Source organism: Loxodonta africana, chromosome 3 (genome assembly GCF_030014295.1).
Source record: "Loxodonta africana isolate mLoxAfr1 chromosome 3, mLoxAfr1.hap2, whole genome shotgun sequence".
NCBI lineage: Eukaryota > Metazoa > Chordata > Mammalia > Proboscidea > Elephantidae > Loxodonta > Loxodonta africana.
The window spans coordinates 208,552,151-208,578,910 of record NC_087344.1 but is presented as its reverse complement, the minus strand read 5'-3'; the positions used below and the strand labels follow the sequence as shown (position 1 = coordinate 208,578,910).

Here is a 26,760-nt window from a genome sequence, read left to right as displayed (position 1 = left end):
TTGATGTGTAGACTTCACTCTACTAATTTTATTCCGTCATCCTTATTATTAACCACTGAGATTATAATCAAGTTTTTGCAATTGCCAAAGTAGTATCCCAGAAAGATTATCCTAATTTATATTCTTATTTCAATATAAAAGTTTGCCCATATCTCTTTGAAAAATTTGGTATTATAACTTCTTAAAATAAGTGTCAATAAGCAGTGTATCATTTTGTGAACTCACATTTCTTTGAAGTTGTGTATCTTTCAAATTTTTTTCTTAAGCATTTGCATTTATTCTTTTGTAAATTGCGTTTTTAAAATCATGTGACTTTCTCCTTACTAATTTCTAATAACCTTTTAAATATTAACGATACAATGACAATCTAAAAGCATACACTGTCTGGGTGGGAAGGGGTATTAAAGTTTGTATTGGAAACCCTCGTGGCATAGTGGTTAAGTGCTACGGCTGCTAACCTAAGGGTTGGCAGTTCAAATCCACTGGGCGCTCCTTGGAAACTACATAGGGGCAGTTCTTCTCTGTCCTATAGGGCCGCTATGAGTCGGAATCAACTCGACGGCAACGTGTTTGTTTTTTGGTTTTATAGTATAACCACTGTCCATCTAATATGCCTGGGAGAACCCTGACAGAACACATTAGGCTAAAACAAACCGAAGAGTTAACTAGATTTTAGTCGTTTGATACAATAAATGGGCAATCAATACTTCTGGCATGCTTCTTGTTTACAAAATCTTATTAGGTTACCATTTCTATCTAAAATTTTCTTTTAGAATAGAAATAAACTCCAGATATAGAAAAATGTGAGGTGAGGATACAAGATAAAGATAAATCCAAAGACACAGCCCAAATAATTGTTTACCCCAATCCAGGATTTCTGTGCAAAAAGAGCATATATCAAAGGAGTTGATTTTCTCCATCTCTGGGCTTTGGAAGCAATTAGAATGAACCTTATCTCTTTGAGAATGTTAGGGTAACAAACTGATATGCAAGGAAATTTACAGAAAATCTTTCCACTACCTTCGAACTTTACATATTTTCCTCTTTTTTGCTGAAAGAAAACTTTTTCTAAAACAAAACTAAAAGGCAAAAGTGGTTTGAATTTGGTGGTAACACAACACCTTATGTAATATCATTTCATCCTAAAAGTCCCAAGCAAGCCTCACTGATTTAGTGTTACCTCCCTGGAAATTACATGTGAACAATTTATCTTTTTTCTAATGAGGAAACTTAAGCCTTTGGAAATTTCATAGTGATGAAATACCAAGTCATGTGTATATTTTAGTCAGAAGTTTTTTAAAAAATCACAGGATTATTTAAATCCTGTTTTTATCTTGGTCTCTTTCCCTCCCAACACACATCCAGCTTCACCATTCTTTCATTGCACCCACTTTTGTGTTAGAAGTCATTGCAAACTGACCTAGCCAGTCTGGTTCTTCCTGGTAGGTTAGAGAAGTCTATTAGTTAGAGATGGGAGAAGCTTAATTATCCTTCCACAGCATTATTAACAACTTATAATGGAAACCAGTTTCAAACCAAAATCTGCCACATATAAAGACACTAATTAAGCAAATATTTATCAGTAAGCAATACAAGATAGTTTATGTCAACTATCCTGTATGTCCCCCCACACGTCTGTCAGTTTGTTGTACTGTGGGGGCTTGCATGTTGCTGTGATGCCAGAAGCTAGGCCGCTGGTATTCAAGTATCAGCAGGGTCACCAATAATATCCTACACATTAGTGAGCTGAAATGGACTGGCACTGGCCATTTTTAATTGAACAATCATATGGTCTACTATTCCAGGAAAGACACCTAGAAGAGGAATGGCGTTGCATTTATCGTCCTAAAGAACATTTCAGGATCTATCCTGAAATACAAGGCTGTCAGTGATAAGATAATATCCACACACCTACAAAGAAGACCAGTTAATATGAATGTTATTCAAATTTACACACCAACCACTAAGGCAAAAGATGAAGATACTGAAAATTTTTACCAACTTGTGAAGTCTGAAATTGATCAAACATACAATCAGGATGCATTGATAATTACAGGTCATTGGAATGCAAAAGTTGAAAACAAAGAATAGGTGTTTGGAAAACACAGCCTCAGTGATAAAAACTATGCCCGTGATTGCATGATAGAATTTTGCAAGACCAATGACTTCTTCATTGCAAATATCTTTTTTTCACCAACATAAATGGCGACTATACACGTGGACCTCGCCAGATGGAATACACAGAAATCAAACTGATTACATCTATGGAAAGAAAGGAAGCCCTGGTGGCGTAGTGTTTAAGTGCTACCGCTGCTAACCAAGAGGTCAGCAGTTTAAATCCGCCAGGCGCTCCTTGGAAACTCTATGGTGCAGTTCTACTCTGTCCTACAGGGTCTCTGTGAGTCGGAATCGACTTGGCGGCAGTTGGTTTTGGTTTTTTTGGTGGAAAGAGATGAGGGAAAATCTCTATATCATGAGTCAGAACAAGGCCAGGGGCTGACTGCAGAATAGACCATCAATCGTTTCTATCTAAGTTCAAGTTGAAGCTGAAGAAAATTAGAACAAGTCCACGAGAGCCAAAGTACAAACTGCAGCATAACCCACCTGAATGTAGAGACCACCTCAGGAATGGATTTGACATGTTGAACACTAATGACCAAAGACCAGGCGAGTTGTGGAATGATTATCAAGGACATACCCAGTCCCAGGGCCGTCGAGTCGATTCCGACTCATAGAGACCCTATAGGACAGAGTAGAACTGCCCCATAGAGTTTCCAAGGAGCGCCTGGCGAATTGTAACTGCTGACCCTTTGGTTAGCAGCCATAGCACTTAACCACTACGCCATCAAGGACAGAGTACATGAAAAAAGCAAGAGGTCATTAAAAAGACAGAAAAGAAAGAAAAGACCAACATGGCTATCAGAAGAGACTCTGAAGCTTGCTCTTGAACCTAAGTAGCTAAAGCAAAAAGAAGAAATGATGAAGTCAGAATATTTCAAAGGGCAGCTCAACCAAGACAAAGTAAAGTATTATAATGACATGTGCAAAGATCTGGAGATAGAAAACCAAAACGAAAGAACATGTTTGGCATTTCTTAAGCTGCAAGAACTGAAGGAATAATTCAAGCTTTGAGTTGTGATATTGAAGGATTCTACGGAGAAAATATTAAATGACACAGGAAGCATCAGAAGAAGATAGAAGGAATACACAGAGTCACTACACCAAAAAGAATTGGTCAATGTTCAACCATTTCAGGGGGTAACATAAGATCAGAAACCTATGGTAATGAAGGAAGAAGTCCAATCTGCACTGAAGGCATTGGTGAGAAACAAGGCTCGACAGAATATCAGTTGAGACGTTTCAACAAACAGATGCAGCACTGGAGGTGCTCACTCAACTATGCCAAGAAATCTGGAAGGCAACTACCTGGCCAACTGGCTGCAAGAGACCCATATTTATGCCTATTCCCTAGAAAGGTGATCCAACTGAATGTGGAAATTATCAAACAATATCATTAATATCAAATGCAAGTGAAAGTTCACTGAAGATCATTCAAAAGCAGCTGCAGCAGTGTATCAACAGGGAACTGCCAGAAGTTCAAGCTGGATTCAGAAGAAAAAGTGGAACAAGGGATATCATTGCTGATGTCAGATGGATCCTGGCTGAAATCAGAGAACACCAGAAAGATGTTTACCTGTGTTTTATTGACTATGCAAAGGCATTTGACTGTGTGGATCGTAACAGATTATGGATAACATCGGGAAGAATGGGAACTCCAGAACACTTAATCGTGCTCATGAGGAACCTGCACATAGATCAAGAGGCAGTTATTCGAACAGAACAAGGGGATATTGTGTGGTTTAAAGTCAGGAAAGGTGTGTGTCAGGGTTGTATTCTTTCACCATAGCAAATAATCTGAGATGCTGGACTGTATGAAGGAGAACAGGGTGTCAGGATTGGAGGAAAACTCATTAACAACCTGACTTATGCAGATGACACAACTTTGCTTGCTGAAAATGAAGAGGACTTGAAGTACTGACTGACGAAGATGAAAGATCACAGTCTTCGGTATGCATTGCACCTCAACATAAAGAAAACGAAAATCCTCACAACTGGAGCAATAAGTAACATCATGATAAATGGAGAAAAGATTGAAGTTCTCAAGGGTTTCATTATACTTGGATCCACAATCAACACCCATGGAAGCAGCAGTCACGAAATCAAAAGACACATTGCATTGAGCAAATCTGCTGCAAAAGACCTCCTTAAAGTGTTGAAAAGCAAAGATGTCGCCTTGAAGAATAAGGTGTGCCTGACCCAACCCATGATATTTCCAATAGCCTCATATGCATGCAAAAGCTGGAAGATGAATAAGGAAGACGGAAGACGAATTGATGCCTGTGAATTGTGGTGGCAGTGAAAAATATTGAATATACCATGGACTGCCAAACGAATTAACAAAATCTGTCCTGGAAGAAGCACAACCAAAGGATGGGGAGACTATGTATCACACACTTTGGACAAGTTATCAAGAGGGATTAATCCCTGGAGAAAGCCTCTTGCTTGGTAAAGTAGAGGGTAAGTGAAAAAGAGGAAGACCCTCAATGAGATGGATTGACACAGTGGCTGCAACCATGGGCTAAAGCATAACAACGATTGTGAGGATGGCACAGAACTGGGCAGTGTTTCGTTATGTTGTACATGGGGTGGCTATGAATTGGAACCAACTCAAGGGCACCTAACAGCAACAACATTCCGCATGTACAACAAAGACTAAGCTCTCTGTCCTTCTAGGTAATAAATACTCTGCAGGCAGAATCCACCTAATCTTGCAGTTAAATTTAGTAACCAAAATATTCTAAATCAATGTTTAGAATAGGACCAATTAGGAACAAAGCCTTAGGTGCCAACCTCAAGGCAAAGAGCTAACTTGATTCTCACTGTCTGTTCATGTAAGCGTCGCTATGATTCAGAATCTACTCGATGGCAATGGATGGGTGGATTCATGTAAGGCCTGGGAGCCTCTTTAATGTATTTTATTCAGTCCAGGTGTATTGAACACCACTCATTTCACTAGTGAGAGCATCTAAAGTTATCCTTTGTCTACTACATATGAAGAATTTTATAGCAGAAGAAGAACTAAAATTGCATTGAAGAAGAAAAAATATATGAATGTAATGTGGCACAAATGATAAAGCGCTCAACTACTAGCCAGAAGGCTGGAGGTTCGAACCCACCTGGTGGCGCCTCAGGAGACCGTCCTGGCGATCTGCTTCTGAAGGGTCACAACCTTGAAAACCCTATCGAGCAGTTCTACTCTGCACACATGGGTCACCATGAGTCAGAATTGACTCAACGACAACTAACAACAGCAACAACAGTATATGTTAAGTGGTTTGGCTAAAGTCATTTATTAGCAAATGAGTCCATCAAATCATTTTTAAGGTAACAATCAATAAAACCAAGGAAATATTTATGACCTTCAGAAAGAGTAAAAACACATTTTGTTAATCATTTTTATACAAGGGTGAGCATTATCAGGAGTCATCCTTAGAATTTTGCCTGCCATGTGCCTTATGTTATATGTTGAAGCAACAATCATGAGGTAGTTGAGTGAAGCAAATCAGACCACCCTGACACCCTCACACTGTCCTAGGATAGTCTCTCCCATTTTCTCCTTGTGAGTTCTTGATATCTTGCAATTCTGTATTTATAAACACTGAAGTACATACTAGACTACTAGGTACTCAGGTCACTCTGTCATGTCTAATCAAACACCCAGATTTACGTGGGGAGAAGGATAAAAGTCTTCCGAGACGAGAAAAGTGGAAGTTCCCTGAGGTGGCACAGCTTAATCTCCAGGTGTCTTTTCATCCATGCTCAGTCTTTCAGATTCCTCGCCTTGTTCTCTGGCCCTTTCTAAGACTGCATCTGAGCTTTTGGAGAAAGGGGACTTATGTGGTCCAGGAAAGATAAGCTGGTCAAATTCAAACGCAGATCCTGCTACTGTCCTCTGTCCCCTCTGAGTTGACACATACAAACCATGCAAGGTTGAACTTTGGAAAATATCCATCACCATATTTAGTGGTTTGAAGAAAAAAGTAATAACTGTAATTACATAGGCCCAAAAGGATAAAAGGATAGAGTGAAATTCATTTTCTAAGAAAAAACAAATATGTTAAGAAAGGCATATTCTCCTGCATCCTAATTTCCTTGATAAGCTTTTGTGATTAGCATCAATATTTGAAGTAAAGCTTATTTATGCCTCACCTTACTGAATTTACTTGTGGGTAAAGGCAGATTCAAAATAAGTGATAATTATTTGGAACTTGCCCTGACCTTAAGTATTCTCACTTACAAACTCTCTTCCATTTATAACTATACATTACAGGACCATGGAGAGGAAGGTAGGGCCAGCATTTACCGGTCGGTCTTCACCAACTCTTCCAAAGAGATGACGTGTTTTGCAGACTTCCCATATCCTGATGACTTCCCCAGCTTCATGCACCACAGCAAGCTCCTGGAGTACCTCACTGCATATGCCAAAGAAAAGAACCTTCTGAAATACATACAGTTCAAGGTAAGTTGTTAGCAATAAATCAGCCCTCGGCATAACAGCGAGGACATCCATGTTCATTACTGGATTCTCATTTTTTCTTTTCGGCATTTCTTTCTTTTTTTTTTTTTTTTAACAATGTGACCACATAGAGTTCTTAGACGACAATGCTATTAAATTAGAAATCAATAACAAAGAAATAAATGTAAAATACCCATGAATTGGAAAATTAAAACTTTTTGCCTAAATAACTTACGGATCAAAGAAGAAACTGTAATGTAAATTTAAAAATATTTAGAACTGAATAATTTAGATTCTATGTAACAAAATTTGTGGGAAGCAGATAAAACTATATGTTTGTGAAAATTATAAACAATGCTCATATTAAAAAATGAGAGAAGTTTAGAAATTTAAGAGGTAATGAAGTGTAAGAAATTAGGAAAAGAAAAGCAGCATGAGTCCCAAGAATGTAAAATGAAGGCGATGATAAAGAAAAAGTAATTAATAAAAGAAATTAACAAACTTGAGAGTTAATTATTTGAAAAGTCCAGTAAAATCAACAATAGAAAAATAGCTGGCAGTTTACGGTGGAAAGAAAGAGTGAAGGCACAAATGCATAATATTAGGGATGAAAACGTAGACAAAATAGATAAAAACGAAATAAAATTAAAAAAAAACTTGCCAAATACTTTTCCTTTAATTGGTCACATTAAAAAACTCTTTCAAGAAAACCCTTACTAAAACTCACTCAAAAAGAAATAGAAGCGTAAAAAGTTTCTTGATGATTTGTAGTTCTTGTGGCTCAGACAAACATCTTACCGTAAAGAGAATAAACAGATAGTTCCATAGGTGAGTATTTCCAAATATGTAAGGCAGAGATCATTTTATTATTCTATAAATTCTTCCAGAAACTCACTCTATGATATTACAATTTCGATATCAAAAGTAGACAAGGATAATATGAAATAGGAAAATTAGAGACCAATCTCCTTCAAGAAAATAGACACAAAAATCCTTTAAATCATGAATCCAACTAAAGCAAAAGGAGAGGAGACAAAGGGAGGGGAGGGGGAGAGCAAAGAGGAGAAAAAGCTTTCAATAAACTAAGACTAGAAGTGAATTTTCGTGACCCACCAAAACATACACAAACATCATTCTAGCGTTCAGTGTGGCAGCCATTAGCCGCAGTAACTGAGATGCCGTGTAAGTGCAAACTACACACTCGATTTCAAAGTCAGCATTAAAAAAAAAAGGAAAATATCTTAATAATTTTTGTATTAATAACATATTGAAATGATAATATTTCATATATAAAACCCAGTGCCATCGAGTCGATTCCAACTCATGGCGACCCTATAGGACAGAGTATATTGGACATACATATTGGGCTAAATTACACATTTTTTTCATTTTATTAAATGTGGCTACCAGAAAATTTGAAATTATTTGTTTTGCCCGTACTGCATTTTTACTAGACAGTGCTGTCCTAAAAAGTCAGTATTAAAAGGTTTCCTTTTTAAGTTCAGAACAAGATAAGGATGCCCATTATCACTGCTTCTTTTCAATAGTCTTAAGAAATTGAAGTAAAAGGAACAACTTGAAAGAAAAAACAAATATTGTGCACAGACATGATCATGCACATAGGAAACGCGAGAGAATCTACAGACAGGTTATTAGGGTAACAGCGACGACAGAACAGTTTAGCCCAGCGGCCGTCTAGAAGCTCAGCAGATAAAAGTCAGTTGCATTTCTGTAAGCCGGCAACAGAGAGAAGCCATAACCCATAAAAAGGCGCCAATAACAATAGCATAAATAAATAAATAACCCCGGAATTATTCTAAATAAATGATACATATGCAAGTTTTTATGGGTGCGTAAGTGCTCATTTTATTATATATTTCATAAGTAACGATGGTGTTGTATTGATGCATACATACACTCTTGCATATGTAAGCCAGATTTGGAAGAGGGCATGGAAAAAGGGATATCACTGCTGATGTCAGATGGACCCTAGCTGAAAGCAGTGACTACCAGAAAGATATTTATCTACGTTTTATTAACCATGCAAAGGCCTTCGACTGTGTGGATCATAACACATTATGGATAACATTGCGAAGAACGGGAATTCTAGAACACTTAATTGTGCTCATAAGGAGCCTGTACATAGACCAAGAGGCAGTCATTTGAACAGAACAAGGGGATACTCTGTGGTTTAAAATCAGGAAAGATGTGCGTCAGGGTTGTATCCTTTCACCATACTTATTCAATTTGTATGCTGAGCAAATAATTCAAGAAACGGGACTATAAAAAGAAGAACAAGGAATCAGGATTGGTGGAAGACTCATTAACAAACTGGTTATGCAGAGGACACGACCTTGCTTGCTGACGAGGATTTGAAACACTCACTGATGAAGATCAAAGACTACATCCTTCACTGTGGATTGCACCTCAACATAAACAAAACAAAAATCCTTACAATTGGACCAATAAGCAACATCATAATAAATGGAGAAAAGAAGTTGTCAAGGATTTCATTTTCCTTGGATCCACAATCAATGCCCGTGGAAGTAGTAGCAAGAAATTAAACGACGCATTGTACTGGGTAAATCTGCTCCAAAAGACCTCTTTAAAACACTAAAAAGCAAAGATGTAGCTTGAGGACTAAGGTGTGCCTGGCTGAAGCCATGGTATTTTCAACTGCCTCATATGCATGCGAAAGCTGGGCAATGAATAAGGAAGACGGAAGAAGAATTGATGCCTTTGAATTATGATGTTGGTGAAGAATATTGAATATACCATGGACTGTCAGAGAATGAACAAGTCTGTCTTGGAAGAAGCACATCCAGAATGCTCCTTAGAAGGGAGGGTGACGAGGCTTCATCTCATGCACTTTGGACATGTTATCAGGAGGGATGAGTCCCTGGAGAAGGTCAGACACCATGCTTGGTAACGAAGAGGGTCAGTGAAAAACAGGAAGACCCTCGATGAGATGGATTTACACAGCGTCCGCAACAATGGGCTCAAACATAGCAATGGCTCTGAGGATGGTGCAGGACAGGGCAGTGTTTTGTTCTTTTGTACATGGGGTTGCTATGAGTCAGAACCAACTCAAGGGTACCTAACAACAACGAATGAAATATTACATAATAAAGTTTTTAAGAAAAATTAAGACCAAAAATAGGTTCTCAGAATTAACAGGTTTTTTTTAGGAGAAGGGACACACCAACAGGCAGCCACTTCACCGTGCCTAAATACATATGTATGTATTACAGGAAGTATTCACCACCAGCTAACTTGCTAGATGTTGCGTGTGCCTCTTATAACTAAAGTATAATTGGATTTACTGTCATACCTCCAAAGGGTATCACTTTGGTACTGCAGAAAATACCGTTTATTCACAAAAAAAGTAAGAATAAATAATATATACACACCATTTTATGTGCTGATTTACTCTGAGGGAATTTTGAATTTGAAGTATTTTTTCCCTAAGCCACTATCTACGAAGGATTTTTTTCATACTACTTGATCTGTGTGTGTGTGTACTTGACCAGGTTAGCGCCAAATCCACCTGCTGGCAAAGAAGTGAAGGCTTGCTTTCTGTGTTTCTCTTAGACACTTGTATCCAAGGTCAAAAAACGTCCTGATTTCTCAATCACTGGCCAATGGGATGTTATCACTGAAAAGGATGGTAAACAGGAATCTGCCATCTTTGATGCTGTAATGGTTTGTTCTGGACATCACGTGTACCCCAATATCCCAAAAGAGTCCTTTCCAGGTAAGGCCGAAATTTAGCCTGCCATCTACATGTCTGGCAAGAATGAATAGCTTTACAACATCTATATCTACACATATATCTCTACATCTATCTATCTTTCTATCTATCCACAAACTGGTTAAATTAAAATATGTTGTTGTTCTTGTTAGGTGCCGTCGAGTCAGTTCCAACTCATAGCGACCCTATGCACAACAGAATGAAACACTGCCTGGTCCTGCGCCATCTTTACAATCGTTGTTATGCTTCAGCTCATTGTTGCAGCCACTGTGTCAATCCACCTTGTTAAAGCTTGCGTGTGACATTAATGATATTGTTCTATAATTTCCACATTCAGTTGGATCACCTTTCTTGGGAATAGGCATAAATATGGATCTTTTCCAACCAGTTGGCCAGGAAGCTGTCTTCCATATTTCCTGGCATAGACAAGTGAGCACCTCCAGCGCCGCATCTGTCTGTTGAAACATCTCAATTGATATTCCGTCAATTCCTGGAGCCTCGTTTTTCTCCAATGCCTTCAGAGCAGATTGGACTTCTTCCTTCAGTACCATCGGTTCCTGATCATATGCCACCTCTTAAATGGTTGAATATCGACTAATTCTTTTTGGTATAATGACTCTGTGTATTCCTTCCTTCTTCTTTTGATGCTTCCTGCATCATTTAATATTTTCCCCATGGAATCCTTCACTATTGCAATTCAAGGTTTGAGTTTTTTCTTCAGTTCTTTCAGCTTGAGAAATGCCGAGCGTGTTCTTCCCTTTTGGTTTTCCGTCTCCAGCTCTTTCCATGTGTCATTATAATACTTTACTTTGTGTTCTCGAGACGCCCTTTGAAACCCTCTGTTCAGTTCTTTTACTTCATCAATTCTTCCTTTTGCTTCAGCTGCTTAACGCTCAAGAGCACGTTTCAGAGTCTCCTCTGACATCCATCTTGGTCTTTTCTTTCTTTCCTGGCTTTTCAGTGACCTCTTGCTTTCTTCAGGGATGATGTCCTTGATGTCATTCCACAACGTGTCTGGTCTTCAGTCACTAGTGTTCAGTGCGTCAAATCTATTGTTCAGATGGTCTCTAAATTCAGGTGGGATATACTCAAGGTCATATTTTGGCTCTCGTGGACTTGCTCTGATTTTCTTCAGTTTCAGCTTGAACTTGCATATGAGCAATTGATGGTCTGTTCCACAGTCGGCCCCTGGCCTTGTTCTGACTGACGATATTGAGCTTTTCCACCGTCTCTTTCCACAGATGTAGTCAATTTGATGTCTGTGTATTCCATCTGGCGAGATCCATGTGTATAATCGCCGTTTATGTTGGTGAAAGAAAGTATTTGCAATGAAGAAGTCGTTGGTCTTGCAAAATTCTATCATTCTATCTCCAGCATTTTTTCTATCCCCAAGGCCATATTTTCCAACTACTGATCTTTCTTCTTTGTTTCCAACTTTTGCATTCCAATTGCCAGTAATTATCAATGCATCTTAATTGCATGTTGGATCAATTTCAGACTGTAGCAGCTGATAAAAATCTTCTATTTCTTCATCTTTGGCCCTAGTGATCGGTGCATAAATTTGAATAATAGTCATATTAACTGGTCTTCCTTGTAGGCATATGGATATTATCCTATCACTGACAGCATTGTACTTCAGGATAGATTTTGAAACATTCTTTTTGACGATGAATGCAACACCATTCCTCTTCAAGTTGTCATTCCCAGCATAGTAGACTATATGATTGTCCAATTCAAAATGGCCAATACCAGTCCCTTTCAGCTTACTAATACCTAGGATATCGATGTTTATGTGTTCTATTTCATTTTTGATCATTTCTAATTTTCCTAGATTCATACTTCGTACATTCCAGGTTCCGATTATTAATGGATGTTCACAGCTGTTTCTTCTCATTTTGAGTCATGCGACATCAGCAAATGAAGGTCCTGGAAGCTTTACTCCATCCATGTCGTTAAGGTTGAATCTACTTAGAGGAGGCAACTCTTCCCCAGTCATCTTTTGAGCGCCTTCCAACCTGGGAGCCTCATCTTCCAGCACTATATCAGACAATGTTCTGCTGCTATTCATAAGGTTTTCACTGGCTAATGCTTTTCAGAGTAGACTGCCGGGTCCTTCTTCCTAGTCTGTCTTAGTCTGGAAGCTCAGCTGAAACCTGTCCTCCATGGGTGACCCTGCTGGTATCTGAATACCGGTGGCATAGCTTCCAGCATCACAGCAACACACAAGCCCCCACAGTTACGACAAACTGACAGACATGTGGGGGAAATTAAAATATACTTCTATTATATCTACCAAGAGGACTAAACTGGGATTGTTAAAATTCCATATTACGGTGACTACCCCCTCACAAGGTCATTTCTGTTAAAATGATTCTCGTTTCTCACTTTTCACTCAGGTCTAAAACATTTTAAAGGCAAATGCATCCACAGCTGGGACTATAAGGAACCAGGAATATTCAAGGGGAAGAGAGTCCTGGTGGTCGGCTTGGGGAATTCAGGCTGTGATATTGCCACAGAACTCAGCCACACAGCAGAGAAGGTAATGCTTCCCAGGTACTGGGGAGGGGGGTGGGGAGGAAGGACTTATCTTTAAAGATCAGGAGTCATTATTATCACCTGAAAGGTGTGATGTGAAATAGGGGGAAGGGCCTCTGTGAAAACTAAGTGGCATTTCATATAGCTCAGCTTCCCTTGGCAACAAAGGAGGTTTTAAAAAGGTTGGTAGGCAAAGGTAGAACTTTGGGAAGGAGTGATGTTGTCATTTAACAAATCTTCTCCTTCAAGGCATTTGGTGTCTAACATGTGTCTGATCAACTCCCACAAAACAAGAGTGGGTTTAGGATTCAGATTGTGGCTCTTAGACGCCTGGGTGAGTCCTTCAGTCCCTCTTAGTCTCGGTTTTCTCACCAGTAAAACAGAGATAAAAATAGAGCCTACTTTTTGATCTTCTGAAGAAGTTAAATCATGGGGTCTTAAAAGCCTGTAAACGTCCATTCAGGATACTCCACTGGTCTCACCCCTTCAGAAGCAAAGAAGAATGAAAAAAACTAAAGATACAAGGGAAAGATTAGTCCAAAAGACTAATGGACCACATCTACCACGGCCTCCACCAGACCGAGACCAGTAAAACTAGATGGTGCCCAGCTACCACCACGAACTGCTCTGACAGGGATCACAATAGAGGGTCCTGAACAGAGCTGGAGAAAAATGTAGAACAAAATTCTAACTCAAAAAGAAAGATCAGACTTGCTGGCCTGACAGAGATTGGAGAAACCCTGAGAGTATGGCCCCCAGACACCCTTTCAGCTTAGTAATGAGGTCACTCCTGAGGTTCACCCTTCAGCCAAAGATTGAACAGGCCCATGGAACAAAGCAAGACTAAAGGGGCACACCAGCCCTGGGGCAGGGACTAGAAGGCAGGAGGGAACAGGAAAGCTGGTAATAGGGAACCCAGGGTTGAGAAGGGACAGTGTTGACATGTTATGGGGTTGTTAACCAATGTCATACAACAACGTGTATACTAATTGATGAGAAACTAGTTTGTTCTGTAAACCTTCATCTAAAGGCCTATAACACTGAAAAAGAGGCACAGTGTCCAGAAGTCTGGAAGCAGGAAGGAGGCCCTCTGGCTGGAACTCAGGGGTTCTGGAAAAGAATAGATGAGGAGAGGCTGTAGTGAGGACAGAGATGAGGTAACACAGGCCTTTTAGGACATGTTAAGGAGTTCTAACCAAATGTCCCCTGCCGGCTTTGGAAGATTCTTTAGGGTCCAGAGGCTTAAAGCCAGGAATCTTATCTTCAGTTGTAAAGCCTACTGATGTCATGCCATGTGTCACCAACACAGGCCGAATTATGCATGAGGAAACAGAGAGAACACTACCGAACACATGGCATAAAAATATATTTCTATCTATCTGTTTGGAGTCCCTGGGTTGTGCAAAGGTTAACGCATTCAGCCAAATACTTAGAGATCCAGTCCACCCCAGAGGTGCCTTGGAAAAAAGCCCCCATGATCTACTTCTGAAAAATCAGCCATTGCAAACCCCATGGAGCACAGTTCTACTCTGACACACGTGAGGTGTGTCAGACAGTCAGCTCGGCAACTGATCTGGTTTTTATCTATCTGTTCAAAGCACTAGACTGGGCAATGTGGAGGAATACAAACAAGTTACTTTGTGGCTTCTCTCCTCAAGGAGATTAAAATCCCATTGGGAAAATAATACATGGACATAAGCTAAACCTAACCTCCAAGGTTAAATAGAAAGCAATGCAAGAGTATGCACGAGAGCTACCACTAGCATAAAGGATAAACGAGTGATTCAGACGTACTGTGATTTCAGAACTATAGGCCGTGGCGTAGTGGTTAAGTGCTACAGCTGCTAACCAAAGGGTCAGCAGTTCGAATCCGCCAGGCACTCCTTGGAAACTCTATGGGGCAGTTCTACTCTGTCCTATTGGGTCACTATGAGTCAGAATTGACTCGACGGCACTGGGTTTGGTTTTTTTTGGTTTAGCCGGGGAGGCCTCCTGAAGGAAGTATGCCTGAATCAGCCCTGAAATAATAAATATAAATCATAGGTGGAAGAGGTGGTAGAGGGTGTTCCAGGCAGGGCGGACAACAGGAGCAAAGTTTCGGAGACAGAAATGTGTACTGCATACTTAACTGTTAAAGCTTTGTTTTCCTGGAATGGAGGCTCTTAATAATAATGCCTTTCATTTTCAGAATCCATTATGGTACTCAAGAACCTTCACTTAAATTAGCTACTTTGATTGTGGGAAGAAAGCAGTCCAGGCTTTATTATGCCCATTTTACAGAAAAGAATACGGAGGACTAGAGATGTCAATTGTCCTCTTGAAAGTCAAGGAGGAAATTACTGTTTGAGCACCAGATGTGTTAGAGGACTATGAGTCAGGTCTTCTGATTCCAAGGAACAGAGTAGTTATGGAAACTGAGGTGGGAAAGAATGATTGGAGTCACATCATGTCAGATCTTAAGGACTTGAATGACAGGCTAAAGAATTTGGATACCTTCATAAATAATGACGAATCGTTTCCACTTCTGGAGCTAAATAAAGATATGGTGAAACCATAGTTTTAAGAGATGTGTCTGTTGGTTGTATATAGGATAAATTAGAGGGAAGAATGACTCTTAAAAATTGATCCTTCAGTCTCTTGTTATTTGACCAGGTTCCATGACAAGAAATATCTATATAAGGAACCTAATATAGTAGAAACTGTTCCTTTAAAACTGTACTGTTAGAGATTAATATAACAAAAAAGGTGACAGGAAGAAAACTGACATTTACTAAGTGCATGCTAAATGCGGGCAACACTGAGCACAGTACTCAGGTAATGACGTTGCATTAATCCTTTATAAATTCTATGTGGTTGGTATTTATTATTCCCATTTCAGGATTGTGGAAACTGAACATGACAGAATTTAAAGAAGGTTGTCCCAAATCACATCATTAGTAAGTGGTAGAGTCAGGATTTGAGCCCAAGTCTTTCTGATTCCAAATCTCTTGCCTTCTTTTGGGATGGTGGCGGGCATTTTAATTCAAATGCCATAATTTGGGATCATAATTGTTTCTTTACTGACAATATCCATCAGATAAGCATTAGGAAAAGTATGGCTAGAATTCAGTTACTGGTCATCTACCATATAAGATTTGACCAGTATCTGAAAACTTTCCTGCAACAGTATGTCAGGTTGGTTTCCCTGGGAATCTGACTCTGAGGTGCAGATTAAAGTACAGGAGGTTTATTTGGGAGTGCTCTCAGGGTCAATATCTCAGCAGGAAGGGATGGAAGCTTCCATTTTACTGGCCTCTATAATCCTGCATCCACCAGTCATCAGATGCAGAGAGCCCAAAAGGGTGCAAGACATTGGGTAAGACCACTCTCTTTAATCAAGGCAACTCCCAAGGAGGGCTGACAGCATCCAGCAACACACCCAGTCGCTGGGCTAATAGGTCCAGTCCTGAAGCGGGACCGGGCGGGGCATAACACAATATCTGCTACTAACGGTCACTACATTCATGGTTGAATTGGTGTTTTTTTAAGGTCATCATCAGCTCCAGAAGTGGTTCCTGGGTGTTAAGCAGGGTCTGGGATGACGGCTACCCATGGGACATGCTGCTTATCAGCCGATTCGAAAACTTCCTCAGGAACAACTTACCAAAACCCATCTCTGACTGGTGGTACATGAAGCAGATGAATTCAAAATTCAAGCATGAGAACTACGGCTTGATGCCTTTAAATGGGTAAAGCTGACCTCAACATTATATGCCTGTTAACTTTTGTCTCCATGTCAATACCTGAAAGAAAGCCTCCAAACAAATCCTCAGGGCATAAAGGACTACAAAATTTAGGATTTCTTTCTAATTTCACAATCCTTACCAGATTTCTCAGGAGTAATAGCAGTTAACACATTTTAAGAACTTAATACATGTCAGATCCTGTGCTAGGACCTTCACATGCATTATCTCGTTTAATCCTCCCAAAAACTCCATGAGGAAGGCTCTATTATTATCACCATTTTAGAGGAGAAAATTGAGTTTCAGTTAATGATGACCTAAATCCCACAGCCAACATGCAGAACCAGGATTCACAACAAACCCTGACCCTCTGTTAGCCACCATGCCCTACTGCCTCTGACGTAACCCCGACGTTAGGTTGAACAGAGCAGGAGTTCCTCTGTGCTGCACCCTCCAGCCCACCGAATGGAGCCCTCCCTCTGAACTGTGACCATGACGTTTGCATCTCCCCCTCACTCTCCCACAGCACCGCCCAAGGTAGTCGCATGATACAAAATTACTTTGACATGGTATTAAAAAAGCCCTGGTTGTGCACTGTCTACAGCAAAGTTAATTCACTAATTCACCAGTATTTTAGCAAGCATTTATTATATGCCAGGTCCTGTTCTAATCCATGCACAAAACAGGCAAAATCCCCTGATTTCACGGAGCTTCTGTTCCAGTAGTAGGACAAACAGTAAGCAAATGGCAGAAGACCATGTGGACATGTGTGCTAGGGAGAAAAACACAAAGCAGGGATGGGTGACGGGGAGTGCCTTCAGGATAATGTTAGAGTCCTCAGAGTAGATGGTGCTGAGGAGACGTTTAAACAAAGCCCTGAAGGAGATGAGAAAATGAGCCATGGGGAAGAATATTGCAGAGGAAACAGCCAGGGCAAAGGTGTTTGTTCAGGGGCATGACTAAACCACTCAACAACAGCAAGGGGACCTCTTGACCTGGAATAAAGAGGATGAGGGTACAGTAGTAGGAGGTAAGCCCAGGGAGGTAAGAACAGCCGAATGGGTTTGGGCCTTGTAGGCCATTGTAAGAACTCTGAATGCAATGGAAAGCTATAGCAGGCACCCAAGTAGACAGTAATGAGATCTATATTAACATTGAAAAGGTCACTCTGGCAGCTGTGGTCATCATTCAGGGTAAGAGGGTGGGCTAGGGGAGGAAGGAAAAAGACTAGTTGAAAGGCTATTGTCAAAAACCCAGATGAGAAGTGATGGTGGCTTGGACTAGGACTGTTAGCAGGCAGTGGTCAAAAGTTATCAGTTTCTGGGTGTGTTTTGAAGGTAGAACCAAACAGCATTTTCTGTTAAATTGGAAAACGGTAAGAGCAACAAAGGGGTCAAGGACTTCTTCAAGATGTTTGATCTGAGCAAGTATGCAAGCAGGAAGTAGATGTTACTGAGATAAGGAACAGTGCAGGTTTACGGGAAGAGTGAAAGTTTTGTTTTCAGACATGTTAAAGTTGAGATACCTGTTAGACATTCAGGCAGAGAAGGGAAAGGTCACAAGAAATAGAGAAGGGATCAGCAAAAGGCAACATCTTTTATTTCATAATGTTGTTTTGTGTCAGTTTTGTTCTTTGTCCACATTGGCAACATTTCATAGCACAGAAAAAAATTTTGGGTAGTTTTCTCCTTCCTGATGAATATACCTATATATCTATATAAGCTAGATGCATATCTATGCATCTATCTCTATGTGCAGATAGAGATATAGATATCGATGGACAAAAGGAAAATATCACAATCCTGGCTGTTGTCTCTGTTTTCCATACAGAACCCTGAGGAAAGAGCCTGTGTTTAATGATGAGCTCCCAGCTCGAATTCTGTGTGGCGCTGTGTCTATTAAGCCTAATGTGAAGGCATTCACAGAGACCTCGGCCATTTTTGAGGATGGGACTGTGTTTGAGGCCATCGACTGCGTCATCTTTGCAACAGGCTATAGCTATGATCACCCCTTCCTTGATGATTCCATCATCAAAAGCAGAAATAATGAGATCACCTTGTTTAAAGGCATCTTCCCTCCTCTACTAGAGAAGCCAACTATGGCAATGATTGGCTTTGTCCAGTCCTTTGGATCTGCCATCCCTACAAATGATCTGCAGTCTCGCTGGGTAGCACAAGTAATAAAGGGTGAGTAGAAAAGGAAGCTGATAGATTGGAAAGATGGATGCCAATGAGTCTTTGTGAAAAGAAGAATCCTAACTACAATGGACCAATAATTATTATGAATTGATTATAATTACATGTTTATTTTTTATATAAATTTGACCGTTTAATTATAATAATTAATAGCCCAGGAGTCCCTGGGTATCACAAATGGTTAAGTGCTCAACTACTAACCGAAAGTTTGGCAGTTCAAACCCACCCAGAGGCACCTTGGAAGACAGGCCTGGTGAAGTGTTTCTGTAAGGTCACAGCCTTGAAAACCCCATGGAGCAGTTCTACTCTACACACACAGGATCGCCATGAAGTCAGAATCGACTAGATGGTGACTAATAACAACAATCCTAGGTCCCTTCCAGTCTTGACAGTATAAGATTCATATTCTTACTACTATAATATATAAGCAATTTAAAATATATCATGTCGGATTATCATTGTAATAGTACATGGTATTATTATAGGAGCCATTTTGTGACTTATAAGTCCTTAAAAAAAGCTCATTCATTAGACTTGAGAACGCCAAAACTTCTAATCTTAAGTGCATGACAGCTTTATAAAATTATGACATAAAATTATGATTTTAAAACTCAATTGAATGACAGCACTTGAAAGGTTAAGGGAAGATGTTCCCAAGCCAATTTCAGCAACTTCAGATATCCACAGTCAAAAAAGAATTACTATTATTGGAAAGATAGTTGTTTTTGCACTACTTACTGTTTTCTCCCCTGCCATGTGTCAGACAAGGACAGATAGTGAATCATTAGAGGCAGAAAGTTTTAGGTGTGGAAAATAGTCTCTCATATACAGGAATATTGGGTTCCTATATTTTAAAAGGAGCCCTGGTGGTGCAGTGGTTAAGAGCTATGGCTGCCAACCAAAAGGTCAGCAGTTCGAATCTACCAGCCGGTCCTTGGAAACCCTATGGGGCAGTTCTACCCTATCCTATAGAGTCGCTAGGAGCTGGAATTGACTCAATGGCAACGGGTTTGGTTTTTGTTTTTTTATATTCCAAAAAGAAAACAATAAACTTGATTGGGGGCCAGGAAAGGAAGGTAAGCAGCATCCCCCAAGTGTAGGTACTAGAATCAGATTCACACTCAGATTTTAATGTAGATGTGGGCAGATGTGGGTCATAAAACCAAGCAGGACCATGATTAGAGAACAAAAGAGATACCAAAGTTTAGTGTGCAAAGTTTAGTTCAATCTGTAGGTATAAAAATCCTGGATGAGGGAGATTTAGTAGGCTTACTTCCTTTTGAAGCAATGTTCTAAGTCTTCCAGCCTTTCCCTGACTCGCTGGGGAGGTAAAAGGCTCTTCTTATTCAGGAGCCTGGAATCTGCCACTATGTATCTTGGGCCATCTCTTCCCGGCAGACTGATACCCACTTCATCATAGTCCTGCACATCAGTGATGTCCCTGAATCTCCTTTACTTTTCCCAGCCCAGGCAGAGATGCATTGCAGAATGATATTGCTTTAGGGAGGCCGCAGCCAGGCAGGTGATGGTATGAAATTCCACTCAGAAAGAAGAGAGCATGAGGTTCAGGCCTGGAGAGACTGGCACTGAAGGTGGGACTTTTACTCTCTGTGAGGACACGAGTTATGATCTGGGCTCTGAAGAAAGGAGACAAGGCAGAGATCCAATTGATAGGCACTGAGGTACAAAGCAAAGACTCCATCTTAGGGGAAGTGGGAGCTAAAGGAAACAATCCAGCTCGGGGGAACCAGAGTACCAGGACAGAGGGGCCAGTTACAAGCAACCCATTGGCAGTAGCTGGTGGGTTACCGAGTCCAACCTCTTTCTTCTCTGTGTGTCTCTCTCTTCTCCTGCCTAAGCATAGAACGGGCTACAAGGTCTAGAATAAGGGCAGACTAACAAAGGCCACTCAAGACTCAGCTAGTAATGATTGCTGGGACGGGAAATTCAGCAAGTTACACAGCTCTTAAGAAATCAGAGCTGAGTCAGCAGTTCTAGTCTTGTTCAAGGTGGTCCCAAGATTGCAAAAAACAAAACAAAGCAAAAGAAAAAAACCTACATTTGAAGTATCTTTGGACTTTCAGATTGGGCTCAAAGGCATGTTTTGGTCATGGTTTCAGAGAACTCTGCCTGAATGAGTCTAAAATCCTGGAGCAGTCCCAACTCAGATATAGAATCCTGGGGCACCCCATGTCCTTGACTTGTGGACGGTCCATACCTCAGTCTCATCCATAATTGTTGGGTCCAGAGAGAGACTTGGGGCTTCACTAAATTCTCTTATCTACTGGAAATTCCCTTTTCTGGCAAAGCAGGCTTATTTCTTATGAAGGTTTTTTTTTTTCCTTAAATCTTAAAAAAGAGATGCTTATTTCCCTGTGCTTAGTTAATATTTATTAGATAATACTATTTAAAAGATTACTAAGAAATTAGAATATAATCCTGGAAACAGATTTTAAACATCTGGTAAGTGTTTAGGGTAACAGTTTTTAATTATTGTGACAGGTATTGGTTCTGAGAAGACTAGGAATGAATTATATACTTGTCCACAAATGGTCACCAGTTCATTTGTTTGAGATTTTATTTTGCTGGACAGTGACAAAAAATTGGAATTACTACTGTCACAATTTCTTATCAAATAGGAGAAATTGCAGACTGGCCCTATGCCAAACTTATTTAACTATTATCTTTTTTAGGAACTTGCACTTTGCCTTCTGTGGAAGACATGATGAGTGACATTGATGAGACAATACGGAAAAGGCTCGAATGGTAAGAGTACCTATTATAAAGGGGATCTAGGATTCCCATAAAGGAGTCAAATCTGTGAATGCTTGGAACCGCTTCTGTCTTCAGTGACCCTGAGTGAGGTCATTATGGTGCCCAGCTATAAGCTGAATTCATTCATCCAAAAAATACTTATTGAGGATCTACTTTGCACGTGACACTGTCTTAAATCCTGTTATGTGCAAGACACAGTGGACAGTAGAAGTAAGAACCTACATTATACTGTCAGCCCTCCATGGCTCCTGCCAAACATCACAGAAAGGAGACCTGGAAACGGTTAGAACTTAGAGGAGTTTTGGGACCGCATGGATGCAGACTTCTATTCACTAGTCCATAACTCCTATAAGATGTACAGGCGAGCCTCAAACAGGTGCCTCTAATGACAATGACTCAGCAAAATGAGGATGAGGCACTGATTAGCTCAGTGACCATGAACGATTAGCTTCACTTGAGCAAGAAGCAATGTCCCCATTTGTAAATGGGAATAAACATGCCTTCTTCAGCTGCCGGGCAGAGGTGAGGAATGTCCAGATGAGATCAATATGAAAATCCTTCGAAAAAACTACAAAGTTTTTTCAAAGAAATATCATTATTAACACAAGGGCTTGACATTAATTCCAGTTTACACACTGGTGAAAAGGTGTGAGGCCTTTTCCTTACCCTTGTTTCTACACAGAGGTTGGATATTCATGCTGTTGTTTCCTCTCCTCCCTCTAGGTTTGGCAAAAGTGAGACCATACAAACGGATTATATTACTTATATGGATGAACTTGCCTCTTTCATTGGGGCAAAGCCCAGCATCCTATGGCTTTTTCTCACAGATCCCAAATTAGCCTTGAAAGTTTTCTTTGGCCCGTGCAGCCCATACCAGTTTAGGCTGGTGGGCCCAGGGAAGTGGCCAGGAGCCAGAAAAGCCATCCTGACCCAGTGGGACCGGGCAGTAAAACCCATGAAGACACGAGTTGTTGGGAGTCCTCAGAAGCCTCACTTGTTTTTCCCTTTTCTCAAGCTCCTTGCTATTCCTGTTCTGTTCATTGCTGTTTGGCTTATGCTGACTTAATCATTATTCTCTCTGGGATTTTTAAAGTTAATGACAATACCTGGGCAGGACTTTGCTGTTTAAAAATTAAAAATTTTTCATACCTCCTATTTTACTATCGGAAACCCTAGTGGCAGAGTGGTTAAGAGTTCGGCTGCTAATCAAAAGGTCAGCGGTAAGAATCCACTAGATGCTCCCTGGGAACCCTGCGGGGCAGGTCTACTCTGTCCTGTGGGGTCACGATGAGTCAGAATGGACTTGATGGCAATGGGTTCAGTTTTTTGAGGCTTTTTACTTTCCTATTCACCTTTCTTTATCAGCACTGTGTAGGCATTACTCAGTAAAACTGCTATTTCTAGGCTTTTAGATAAGCCATTAATCATTTCTTGCTAGTCCCACCATCATTTCATAATCAGAATTGTGGCCCTGTGCCAGATTTCCGTAACTATTATTTCAATATGCCAACCTAAATCATCTCCCTCAAATATTTGTCAGGACTTTCTCCTTTAAACAATGTTTAAAATATGTACTTAATATCTGAAGAAAAGCAAATTAAGCAGACTGGTTATATACATGATACTCTCAAGCTACCTCTGCAAACTGTTTTCAGAGTCAAGGAGAGAGTTAGGCTCCTACATCTCTGCCCGTGTCATGCAGCATCTTCCTGGCGAGACTTCCTATCCCCTGGCCCAGAGGCACAGCGTGAAGACTTAATTTGTATAAAGAACCTCAAAGCACAGGTATTGACAGTGCAAAAGTAACTTCTTTTGTTTGTATTTTCAATTAGAAAAACAAACTTTACAACACATTGACACAAAATAATGATAATAAGAAGAAATGCCTCCACATATTAGCTGAATGGAAAGTCTTATTTTAAAAAATCAAGCATTTAGCAAAAGCTGTGCTCAAAGTCAAATACTGACCTTACAGGATGAACTTCTGGGGTACCGGAAGAAATTTGAAATTTTACTTTTAGAAACGAGTATTATTGCATTCATAAAATACACTAAGAATAAGCAGGAGAATAAATTAAAATTTTGATAGACGAACTTTTAAAGCGTGACACGGTAGAGCAGATAAAATACCACAAACTGTATCGAGGACTCTGCTGGTTGTTATACTATGTACACATTTCTTACGACAACTTCACTTTAACTGAGGTCAGGGAAGAACAAAATATTTGGGAGATGAGAAACCACATTTTTTCTAATACTTCCTTCTTTTCTATTTTTTTCTCTTTATATTTTTGTTTTCTCTGAAACTAAGATTTATGATGTTTGAGCTTGTATGTGATCCTAAAATGTTCCCTTTTCCTAATAGTTTTAGGTAGCAAAATACCAGTCTGCTTTAAGGTCTCCTCACAAAATGTGAAATATTCCCCAAAAGAGCTTTTTTGAAAATCTTGTGGCCTAAATGGAATCAAGTAACTAAAAATTAAACATAGCCTGTAAAATTTGTTTTGTTTAATGTTATAAATGGTAGCACACAAAATAATTTGAAGATTAAAACTGCTATAATCCAATGTCTATTACTCTTCCTTTTATGATTAAATTTTTATAAGCATCAATTTGCTCATAAAGGATAAAATATTCTTCCTAAACTATTCTAGCTAAGACACACTGTCTATTACTCTTCCTTTTATGATTAAATTTTTATAAGCATCAATTTGCTCATAAAGGATAAAATATTCTTCCTAAACTATTCTAGCTAAGACACACTCTTAATAGCCCTATTAAAATCAATCTATTTTCATTACTTATTGAACCAATGCCAAGGTCTTAATATTTACTTTTGAGTATAACATTAATGAATTTTATAATCATTCATTTTTGCACATTACACTCTGAAAAAAGTATATATACATGCATCTCAACGGACTTACACCATTTGAATATGTGAAGCACAAAAGATTTTCTTTTACTCCCAGTTTTTCATCTAGGAAGTCTTACCAGCATTTAAAGTGAATCGTGCTGTAGTTAGGCGTTTGGCTGCTAACCAAAAGGTCAGCAGTTTGAATCCACCAGGCACCCTTTGGAAACCCCATGGGCAGTTCTACTCTGTCCTACAGGGTCGTTATGAGTCGCAATCAACCCGACGGCAACAGGTTTGGTTCTTACTGTTTTGTTGTTGTTGCTCCTGTTAAAAGGAGCCCTGGTGATGCAACATTAAGTGCTCAGCTGCTAACCAAAAGGTAGGCGATTTGAACCCACCCAGCGGCTCTGCAGAGGAAAGCCCTGACGACCTGCTCCCATAATCCAGCCTAGGAAACCCTACCGGGCAGTTCTATTCCGTCACATGGAGTCGCTATGGGCCGAAGTCAACTTGAAGGCACTTAACAACAACATTCTTGTTAAAACTGAAGGTTGTGCAGCCGCAGTTAAATGTTCCAGACACAAAGCATTAAGTGTAAGGTTACAGATGGCCAAATACCTCCTCTGGGGTCCCTGGGCAGTGTAAATTGTTAATGTGCTCACTGCTAACCAAAAGTAGGTTCAAGGCCATCCAGACAGGTCTCGGAATAAAGGACTGGTGATCTGCTTCCAAAAAATCAAGGACTAAAAGCCCTACGTGGCAGGCTTCTACTCTGACACACAGGGAATTGTCATGAGTCAGAGTCGACGGGACAGCAGCTGGTCTAACCCTAGAGCAGTGGGGATCACGGAAGCCGAATGACTGTGGTCTACATTAGGTAGCAGAGAAAACTCACTGGAGCCACTAGCCACCAGAGGGTCTGAGCAGCCGTGCTTTGACAAATGCCTAGAGCCCTTGATGCCTGAGAGTCAGGAGATGGAATGGAAAACCATCTGCTTTTAATTCAGTTAAAAGGTGGACATCCTTATTACTACCTTCTCATATATGTATATTGGGGTCCTCAAAGAAGGAGTTCTGCAAAGGCGTGTGTATTTGCCACCACTCATCTGCCAGCTTGCCATATGTGGTGGCTTGCCTGTTGCTGTGATGCTGGAAGCTGACACCAGTATTTCAAATACCAGCAGGGTTACCCATGATGGACAAGTTTCAGCAGAGCTTCCAGACAAAGATGGACTAGGAAAAAGCACCTGGCAGTTTACTTCTGAAAAAATTAGCCAGTGAAAACCTTAGGAATGGCAGTGGAGCACTGTCTGATATAGTGTCTGAAGCCCATGTGGTAAGGACAGACATCAACAAGTGTGTGTTCGCATTACTCGTTTTAAGGTAGCTCATACCTGTAAGTGCTAAATAGTTGTTATCCTTAGCTATTCCTTCCTGTCTCTTCAGAGAAATATTCTATGTGATTCTCTGTGCCTGTGCACTGTTGTTGTTGCTGCTGTTGGGTGCTTTTGAGTCTGTTTTCAACTCTTAACAACCCCGTGTGAGAGAGTAGGGTTTTCTAGGCTGTAAACTTTCTGGGAGCAGGGCTTTCTCCCATGGAGTCATGAGGTGAATTTGAACTGTCAACCTTTTAGGTAGCAGCTGAGTGTTTAACTTTTGCACTACGGGGCTCCTATGCCTGGGCATTACTGTGCTATCAACTGAAGATCGTCTTGCCTTTGTTTAAAACAAGAGCCAGGTAGCTGTTGTTCTCAGCAACAATTGTGCCAACACTACATGGATGGTGTTTTGCTAATACGTTCTCTTTGCCAACATCTCAGATAAGTTCCCCAAATATTGAGAGCCCATTATGACCAAATTGGCAGGTATGCTAGATTTAAGGATGAAAAAGCTGATACAAATGGTTCCTGTCTTCGGTCAGTTATTCTCTGGGGTATAACAGAGAATTAAAACCTCCTAACACCACTTACAGCAACCAAGACCACTTTTATAGAAAAATCCAGTCTCTGCTCTCAGCTGTCCAGGATTTTCAGAAATTGCCAGTAACTGCTGTAGTGTTGAAACTGAGAAAAACCCCTTGAGGTAGCTCTTATCACTTCTTAGAGATCAAGAGAGGCCTAAGAAACTTCCACTTTTTTCTCATTATCTTTTTTAAATGAGGAAATACTAGAAAAAATTATTAAAATTGTAGATTTTTTTAAACATTTATATAAGACAAATTAAAACTTTAAAACAAGAGAATACAGTGTAATATTGCATAGATATTCACAAGATAGTAACAGGTTTTCTGACAAAAATACTGTTATTGTTGTTAGGTGCCTTCGAGTTGGTTCCAACTCATAGCAATC

General features: G+C 40.1%; 1 protein-coding gene across 3 annotated transcripts in view; it reads left to right on the top strand.

The window, feature by feature from the left end:
• LOC100674450 (flavin-containing monooxygenase 3) overlaps positions 1–26,533 on the top strand; it is a 33,224-nt gene extending 6,691 nt beyond the window's left edge. Inside the window, exons 2-9 of one of the 3 annotated variants that reach the window (XM_023554257.1) lie at positions 6,392–6,580; positions 10,169–10,331; positions 12,725–12,867; positions 16,392–16,591; positions 18,416–18,771; positions 21,474–21,546; positions 22,279–22,522; positions 26,528–26,533. In XM_023554257.1, the coding sequence (XP_023410025.1) occupies positions 6,392–6,580; positions 10,169–10,331; positions 12,725–12,867; positions 16,392–16,591; positions 18,416–18,771; positions 21,474–21,546; positions 22,279–22,522; positions 26,528–26,533 (1,374 nt within the window). Of the gene's footprint in view, positions 1–6,391; positions 6,581–10,168; positions 10,332–12,724; positions 12,868–16,391; positions 16,592–18,415; positions 18,772–21,473; positions 21,547–22,278; positions 22,622–26,527 lie in introns of those variants that run through there. The other 2 variants (XM_003414878.3, XM_010594965.2) reach the window with 2 other exon arrangements.
• The last annotated feature ends 227 nt before the right edge of the window (positions 26,534–26,760 follow it).